This window comes from Solanum tuberosum, unplaced genomic scaffold (genome assembly GCF_000226075.1).
Source record: "Solanum tuberosum cultivar DM 1-3 516 R44 unplaced genomic scaffold, SolTub_3.0 scf00013, whole genome shotgun sequence".
NCBI lineage: Eukaryota > Viridiplantae > Streptophyta > Magnoliopsida > Solanales > Solanaceae > Solanum > Solanum tuberosum.
In genome coordinates this window covers 535,507-544,821 of record NW_006238940.1, presented here as the reverse complement: position 1 = coordinate 544,821, position 9,315 = coordinate 535,507, and the positions used below count along the sequence as shown (strand labels likewise).

Sequence of the window (9,315 nt, the reverse complement as noted above, 5' to 3'; positions counted from 1 at the left end):
TTCGAAGTAAGACATCTTATCAATATCGACATCAAATATGTGAGTGATTTCTTCACCTTCATATAATGGTTTTCGACTCTTTCTATTCAAAATCCCACCATGGTAATATCTCATAGTTATATATGTAAAAACACCCATTCCTGAAATTATGTCACAATTGTAGTACAAAATAAGAGAACTGAAGAAAATAGTTCGTTCTTAAAAACGAAAAATTTGAGGGAAGACTAAAAGAATTCTAATTTATCAACAATTGGTACGCATATACAACTAAAACATAAATCGCAATCAGTAACAAGTTGCAATTACAAGACAAAATTATGAATAGTCAAAAATCCTAATTTATCGACAAACCTTTTACGTCAACAAAATCAACAATAACATCAATAGTAACCAAACCCTAGATAATTTCTGATGAAAAATTCAGTTCTCAGGTTAGACAAGACGAAAAAGGATTAACCTTCAAGAACTATTGATTTCAGTTCAGTTCAGGAATAGTTGCTGCCACGATTTCAGACACGCGATCAAGAAACACGATCAAGAAACACTATCAACAAACACAATTTCAAACACGCTATCAACTAAAACAATTTTGATCTTTGAGTTCTTCTTAGGCCTAAGTGAAAGAGAGTTTTGGGAAAGAGACGAGACAGAGTGACAGTGAAGAGTGAAGTGAAGTGACGATTCATTTCCCTTTTTTTTTTTACTTTTTTCAAATATGTTTATTTAATGAATTAATTTAATTATTTGGGAACGAAATGACTAATTTGATTAATTTAATGTATTAAAACGTGTGTGTGACACACTCAACTAACATAGACTGAGTATAGACAAATATATATGTTTAAAATACGGTATTAAATAGTCTATGGGGGTAATAGGTCCTCATCAAAGTTTGGTATCGTAACTGCTATTTCGGCCAAAGTTCGGATATTTTTTAGACCCTTTTCCCCGAGAAAAATGTAAAAATAAATAAATAAATTAGGAGCGGAGGGTTAAATAGGATGGGGTAAAATTTTTATTTTTTTAAAAATAAAAATGGGGAGAAGGTGGTGGAGTGGGGCAAGAAAAATAATTCAAATTTTATTTATTAAAAAAATATTTATTTTTTGGGATAGTAATACTTTGATCTTTAGTTTTTAATTAATATTAATAGTTTATTATTTAATATTTGTCAATGTGGAATATTTTATCCATGTGGAATGTCATGTATCAAGGTTTTTTCCAAATAAAATAGAGAGTGCATTACACACATGTGTTTCTTAAACTAATGAGTGATCGTTTATGTATGAAACTCAGACTCTCAATAGTTTAAGTATATATTAAAAACGGGAATAATTTAGATGTGTTTTTTATATTTATCTCTAAAATAATTTGAGTTTATTAATTTGACTGTCAGTTTTACTTTTTCACTCATTTTCTGATTGAATTTATCATACATGTCTCTAATATTCTTTTTATAGATATAAAATATAAATTTACAATATGACCAAAAAAAAGTTTTAAATTTTTTCTTTCTTTTTCATGCACAGTTTTCTTCTTCATAATTTTAGACTACTAAATAAAGAAAAATAAGAATAAAAATAAAAAATTCAAACAAAGATAAAAAATAAATCTATATAAGATATACTTAATACTACTCAAATTAGTCTTTGAATCATGGATAAATTTGCTAAAATTAAAAAAAACAAAAAACATCAATTTAAAATTAATTTACCGACTGAGCTAAGACGTAAATAATACTCGTATTTCTTACTGTTTGTCAAATAGTGACAAAGAGCTTTTCTTCATTTCGTCTTCGCCATATTTACACAGTGATGCCGGAAGGAGCTTCTCGGGATTCAGCCATGGCGGAGATCTCTGAAGCACCAACTTCCTCCGATCCACCAAACACTAAGTCCGAAGAGGAACATTTCGACCCTAAAACCATGCGTAAAACAAAGCCTGGATTGAAGCGTTTATTTCTCACTCTCACTGTTTTCATCTCTTTTCTCATCGGTATTCCTACACTCTTCATTCCATTTATGTATCCTTTTTCTGTGTATTAGACTCTCTTTTTTCAATAATATTTTTCTTTTACTTCTTATGTATACAGCTTTGCCTTTCTTACTTAAGTCCATAGAGATTTACCGAGCACCATTGCCTTTTGAAGACATCGATTTACTATCAACCGAAATGGAGAAGAATCATTTGTTGTTCCCTTGCCAATTTCAAGTAGTTTTTGTGAACTTTGATGATATTACTGCTGTAAATGATCTAGGGCTTTTGATCGATTCTCATATGCAAAAACTGACTTCAGAAAATTCTCCACCTTGTGGCGCGTGTGGTAACAATGTTACTGTGGCTGTAACAATTGATTCCAATTCCAACTGTATTCACAGCGAAAGCGGAAATGGCAACAGTAAATGGCAGTGTGGTATGTTGAATGGATTTGATAAGGTGAATGATCATGATGAGGATTTTGATGAGTATTTGGAGTCGGTATTGGATAGTAAGAATAGGAAGGTTTATACGGTTGTGGTGATGAATAGGAAGCAGGAGGACGTTAGAATTGTGGTTGGAAAGTATAGGCATGCTTGGATAGTAGGAAATGATTCTGTAGAGAAAGCTGTTGAGAAAATGGCAGAGATTTTTATCAAAGTGTTTGTGAATGGTGGGAAGGAAGAAGGATCAATTCGTGGGGAATTCATGCCAGTAGGTGCTGATGGCAAGGTCGTGCTTTCTTTCAGTCTTTTGAATTCTGATCCACATGATTGGGTTTATGATTGGTAATCACCTCATTTTCTCTTTTTAGTTACCGAAGATCCTAATTTACTTTTTTTTTCAAAGATCCTAATTTACTTACACATTGTTTCTCATTGTAAATAATGGAGCCTATAATTGGTTTTCTTCGTGTCATGGTATGGTGTTTCGGTTACTTTTTTTGAATTAACGATGTAGTATGTATTGGTTAATGTGCTTGTAGCTTACTTTGTGTTGCTAAAGTTCATATTTTATGAATGTTGTATGTTTATCCTTGGTTAGCTGATACCCAATCAAACATATTTTCTATTTACTCATTTAAAATATTATCATCTATCTGCAGGGATTTTAAGGAATTAGATGAGATTCTGCTAGCTCCTGTGGTCGATGCTTTAAGACCAGTGGCTGACATTAGTGTGGAAAGCCAGGTTAACTGTCTAGCCTTTACATTCTTACACCACTTAAGGATTTAGGGTATATCTTTTCTTTGGTTCCTTTGAGCTTATAATTTGAGCTCTTTTGTATTGCAGGTTCTATATCATACTCCAAAGTCTTCATATTCATATTGGGATGACACACAGGGTAGCTATATTTTCAGTACAAAAGATCTTCCTTTCTTTGTAAGTTAACTCAATGACTACTATGAATCTGACATTCTTATTGACGGTCAAAGTATCAAATAGGGCCCCCCACCCAACCTCTCAAAGAAAAGGAAAGGACAGAAATTCAAACAACATCCTGATTTGTATAATATCCGAGTTTTTGTAGGTAAATTCAAATGAATGGCACTTGGATACTTCAACAGCAGCTGGAGGGCGGTCAAAAGTCCTGCATTTTGTGTTGTATGTTTTTGATTCATTAACAGCTTTACTTAATGGATATTTCATTTAAAGAACTTGCAGAAGCTTCTATCACCGATATTGCATTGTTAACTTTTTATGCTTTGATATTTGTGAACTGACAGTATAGTATGTGGAATATCATTAGCATAGCATCTACTCGTTAAAGTGTTTTTCTCTCTTCATTTTCATTGGAACTAGTTGACTTGAATATGCTTTTTAGGCAAAAGAGAAGCACCACTGTATTCTATATTTGATTACTCTTTGAGGATTCTGCCCAATCCTGTGCAAGTCTACTACTTAAGGTCAACTTCTGATATGTACTCTGAAAAAGAAGAAAACGAGTTCCTTGAGCACTATGCAAAATCTAGTCATGTTAAATGATTGTTCTTTCATATTTAACTGGATAAATTTAGCAAAGTATAGTAACTTGTTTTTCTCAATGCCAGATATGTGCCATCTGCAAAAGAGTGCCCTCTAAAGTTGCAGTTGCCAAATGGAGAGATTTCCATGACAAATGGTTTTATATCTCCGGTGAGTATTAAATTTACTGTCTCGATGTTCCTATCTGTGTCCGCCATTTCATATATTATCATGCAGTTTAATACAGTTGATTCCAGATGTGGGGAGGTATTATTGTTTGGAATCCACCGGCCTGTGTAGAGAATTTTCAAATGCAACATCTTTCCAGGCACAAAATTTCCTCTGAGGTAAGGAGCCTCTCCTTATGGTGTCTAACAGTTTAAAAGTCAAGATGAATGAGCCTCATTGAGAAAAGGATTTTGAGAATATACAGTTATGTGACATGGCCATTCTTTTTTTTTGAGGTCTTTTTTTTGCTGATAAGGGAAGGGAGGTGTTACACTGCTGATATCATGCATTCTTCACATGGGTTTTAATTTGTTGTATTTTTTCTGTTATTCGTGCATTCTCATCTGCGTCTACAGTCTTGTCCATAGGTATTTAGTTCCACTTTAATTTGTTGCTTTGGCAACTCGGGTATATTAGGCATGTTTGTGTAGCTGAATATATTTGTGCTTGCATGCACGTGTGAGAGATTTCACATTCACAATATGTTTACCTGGATGATAAATCCAAAATGAGGAACAGAGTTATAAGTTATTCTCGTCAACTTTAGCAAGTTGGAGGTTTGGAGCTTCATTTTTGTTAAGATGGGTTTTGTCAACATTGACATCAAACTTATCTCACTGTTGAAGTAATTTCTACATTGATTCCCGGTTTCTTCATTCTTTTTTAAAACTTATTGTGGTGTGTTTCCTATGTTTATCTGTCTACTAAGCAAGCAGAGCATAATGTTGCTATCGTGCAATAGATTTCTTCCCCTAACACTAGAGTAAGAAGCAGTGTTGTCAAAGGTGCGGTTAAGCCCTGAAGCAAGGCACAAAATATGTTGAGCGCTTCGCCTTGCTTAATGTGCACTTCAGTGTCGTCATACTTTGCCTTGCCAATGGGCAATGAGTGTGTTTGACGAAGCGACACTAAACAATTGATATTTCACTTTATCATAATTTTTTTCAAGTTCTTTGTCCATATGTTTGTTATTCATGCTTAGTATTATTAATCTTGGACAGAACACACATATTTGTATTTTTTTTCTCCATTTGCGCCTTTTTCATTAAAGGCCCACATTTTATTTCGGCTTAAAGCCCCAACGGACCTTAGAACTTTTTTGCACTTTTCACTTTTGATAACACTGGTAAGAGGGCATGAGGATACACTGCAACTTTCACTGAATAAAAAAAGGATATACAGCAACTTCTACAACATATTCTCTAATTGAACGACCTAGAATGGACCCCCTTACATTTTGCATGGGAAATAAAGAAAGCATCTGTGATGTCCATATCTTTGTTTTTTTGGATGGTATTTAACTACTTAAGATTGAGAAATGCATGCTCTGAAACAGGACTTGAAGATGATTTCTGAAGTTTTCATGGGACAGTTGCGCCAACTATTTGGTCTGAAGTCTGAGAGCCTTTACGTTGGTGGATTCGCCACATCTGTACTTTTAACCAGTGACAAAGGCTTTGCAGAATGGTAAGATTAAGATACTGCTTAGGAGGAAGAAGATGGAATGTAGGAAATAGCTTAAAAACATTGCATGATTGCCTTAATAAAACTAAGCCGCTGATGTAAGTGGATTGATATCTGATAAGAACCATTTCCTTTTCATCTAAAATTGGATGTTAAGTGTATAAGTCACTGAAAATTTAGCCTTTCTTCGATTTGTGTCCGCATCTCCTTGTTGCAGTCAGAGATTGAATGTTTTTTCTTGGTATTATGTTGTTTTATACAGCTTTCTGTTTGCAAAACTATTCTTTGATTTCAATGGACACTTTTTATTCAAATTTGTTCAATTTAGATGTAGATATTCTTTGTGCATGTATTTGATCATATATCATTCTAAAAATTCTTCTTGTAGGGAGTTGGACGTGTTATCTAGGCATCACACATGTTTCAATCTTCTTCAGTGTGGCACCACCCTTGGATCTCTTTCTCGATTGGTGGGTCATCAGCTGCAACTCCTTTCTGCTTACTTCATACTTTTAGGTTTTGATAGTTTTTCTCCATCCAGGTTCAGTCACTTCCCAGGATGATAATCATGGATGAAATAGGAAAACAGGTTAGAGTTTCAATCAACCATGAAATTTAAAAGTAACTTCCCCTTACACTTTAGAAAGTATTTATTTGAACCTAATTATTTATATGGCTTTCTCTTGAGTTTATGTAAGTAAAAAGTATCTTTTTTGCCGATTAAGATATGTTACTTGTGGAATTTTATGGTTTTAACATATTGGTAAACTCTTTTTACATCACCTATCAATACATATTGGTAAATTGTCAGCACTCGTAATTCTGAATAATTGTTCAGGTAAAGTATTCTCTTGAAGCTGCAAAATTATCTCTAGGCAATGTGTCTTTAGGATATTCTGATGCTTCTGCTGGTATGTTTCCTTCACCTTGGTATTAGTAATTCGACATGGTTACAACTAGTAATTTCCGTTGCACTTCTCTTTATAAAAAAAATCCAAAAACTATTCTTGTTTATTGACAGTTTCCTCAAGAAAAGCAAGAGCGTTAGCAGAGGATGCCTTTTATCATCCATCTATGATGTCCGTGAGCTATTACTCGTTTGAGCACTGTTTTGCTGTATATTCGGTAAGCTTCGTGTCACTAAAGTATAATATATTGACATGGTTTTCACATGCTTGTAGTACTGTTAATGATTAACTATAAGATCCCACTTCCATTGACTTGGTGTTTATCTGTTTTTAGTATGTTGTATTCGTTACACTTAACTATACCACTTCCACTTTCGTGTCAAAGGTAGGATGTGGTCACAAATGCATGTGAAGCAGATGACGGTTCTGCATGTCTTCTGTTTATGGAAATTATGTTAACACAATGAAGACAACCAGCATATCACCATTCAATTGGTTCTTTCCTCGTGCATTTGTTAAATGCACAAGTGTTTGAAAATAACATTTAATGTTTGTTAACTGCTGAAGGGAGGGCTGTTGCTTGAATGATTTATACATGTCACTTTCATAAGAAATATCTTGGAACAGGTTGATAATATGTGGGTGGGTAGTTAACATATAGAGTAAGCCTCGACGCTCTTTAAATTGTCTGTTCTAATTCTAGCTTGTCATTCTCTTTTCACACTCTTATGCTACACCATAGTGATAAATTTGAGAGCACTGAACCTTTTATCCCTTCTATCCTGGGAAACCATCATAATTAAGTGATTTTCATATACTTGCTTTTTGCATTGGTGTAATTTAAGAGTGGCATTGGACTCATTTTGCACTTCTCAATACCACTTCTGTTTCTTTCATTTTGAAGAGCAACTAGGGATTAACATTCTATCTCTTCTTATATGGTAGCTATAGTGTGTATTTTATTCTCATTCCATCACTTACAGTCCAACAAGGAGATTAATTTGGGTTGGAGGAAATAAAAGTTTATTTTTGTTTGTTGCAGCCATTCTTTCTGCCAGTTTCACTGCATGTGCTTCTTGCAGTCATGAGAGAATGGAAAAGATATAAAGTGGAAAACAGAAAGTACCTTGCATGGAAGGTCAAGGTCAAAGTTGAGTAGCATGCCAGAGTGGAAGCACAAAAACTGGTGTCCATGGACAATGCAAAAGTTGTGGGAAAAGCTTGTGAGGCTTGATTGGAGAGATGACCTTTCGTGGTAGACGGTAGTGTACCCGAAAAGTTTTGGAGAATTGAGATGTTGTACACTACATTCCATGAAGATTTTATACAAAATTGACTAGATACAAATTCACCTGTATATTTTTTTCTTCCTACACTAGCGTGCAATGTTGTACTACAGCGCAGAATTTGCTTTGTGCAAAACATTGTCCCCGAGATGAAATTTAGGCTAAAAAATCAACTTTCTCTGCCACAATGATGATGCAGAAACAAAATTCTCCCTTTATCTGAGCAATTGATGAGGCATTCCTTACTACAGAAAGGAACAAGTATAGCATCCCCTGCTTAATAATTTTTGGTCTGAGAGAGATTACAAACAAAATGAAGGAGCTAGGACCCTGCTCACCATTAACGGGCTAGCACACTGGACGTTTGGTAATTAACACTTTTTTTTTTGGATGGTTGTTACGTATTGTTTCATAATGTATTGTATTGTATTGTAGTCTACTATATTGTTTTAATGAATATAGTGTTTGAATAGATTGTATCGTTCTTCATCATTACATAATGTCAATAATCCATAATTTGAATGATAAACATACAAGAAACGTAGGGTATGGGGTTGAGCTACTATGAAAAGGTAGGATGAAAAATGAAATATGATTATAATGTATTTTACTAAAAGTGGGAACAAAAAAAGTTGAAATATCATTTTGCCCCTACACTATATTTAAATATTATAAATATTTAGTTAATTACATGTTTAAATATTAGTGACAATCAATTATTACATTGAGTAAATGGAGAGTTCATGTGTTCAAAGGAGGATTGTTTACTCTTCCAGATTTTAATGGAGGTTCATTGCATATATTTAATATTCTTAAAGTTGTTCTCTTTTATTCTATTTTGGCCATTTGAAACCTTCAAATAGTATTTAATTTAAAACTTTAAGATGTCTTTAGGTATATTCCTCTATTTTTATCTATATAAATTCATCTTTTTTGTTTCAGGAAACTCACATCCAAAATTATCCTTTTCATTTTATAGTTAAAGTAGTGAAACCATCAACATCTAAAGTATATGATATATCTACCTTAGTCTGATTATATATCACTTTACGAAAATAAAGTGATCTTTATAAAAAGATTCATGCTTTAGTTTGACTCGTTGGAGTAGAAATCATAAATCCCTCCAATTTTCAGGATCCATACCACAGTGTTCTTAAAACCTCATTATGCTTGTACATGATTTCCCATATTCATTGTTTTGGTGTAGATTAAGGCTGGGCACCGGACCGGAATGGGACCACCGGACCGAAACAAACCGGAACCGGACCGGAACCGGACGGTTTGACCGGGTTGTTGACCGGTACCGGGATGAACCGGACCGGAACCGGACGGTTTGACCGGGTTGTTGACCGGTACCGGGATGAACCGGACCGGAACCGGACGGTTTGACCGGGTTGTTGACCGGTACCGGGATGAACCGGACCGGAACTACCGGGATGGAGGCTCGGTTCCGTCCCGTCCCACTATATACCGGGATAGAACCGGGAC

At 34.5% G+C, this 9,315-nt stretch overlaps 1 protein-coding gene across 1 annotated transcript; it reads left to right on the top strand.

Moving 5' to 3' along the window:
* Positions 1-1,722: 1,722 nt before the first annotated feature.
* On the top strand, positions 1,723-8,081 carry LOC102592961 (GPI transamidase component PIG-S). The gene is made up of 13 exons (XM_006339945.2): positions 1,723-1,995; positions 2,093-2,765; positions 3,083-3,167; positions 3,270-3,359; positions 3,508-3,581; positions 4,028-4,112; positions 4,199-4,288; positions 5,506-5,636; positions 6,022-6,103; positions 6,175-6,222; positions 6,472-6,544; positions 6,655-6,758; positions 7,584-8,081. Exons 1-13 carry the CDS (start codon positions 1,815-1,817, stop codon positions 7,698-7,700), a joined length of 1,833 nt encoding a protein of 610 aa, XP_006340007.1. The 5' UTR covers positions 1,723-1,814; the 3' UTR covers positions 7,701-8,081.
* The last annotated feature ends 1,234 nt before the right edge of the window (positions 8,082-9,315 follow it).

Bases quoted from the DNA above. Each gene is read 5' to 3' on its own strand.
- LOC102592961 (XM_006339945.2), top strand. From the start codon at position 1,815: ATGCCGGAAGGAGCTTCTCGGGATTCAGCCATGGCGGAGATCTCTGAA. The intron at 3,360-3,507 runs GTAAGTTAACTC...GAGTTTTTGTAG, and splicing joins CAAAAGATCTTCCTTTCTTT to GTAAATTCAAATGAATGGCA. The intron at 6,104-6,174 runs GTGGGTCATCAG...TTCTCCATCCAG, and splicing joins TTGGATCTCTTTCTCGATTG to GTTCAGTCACTTCCCAGGAT.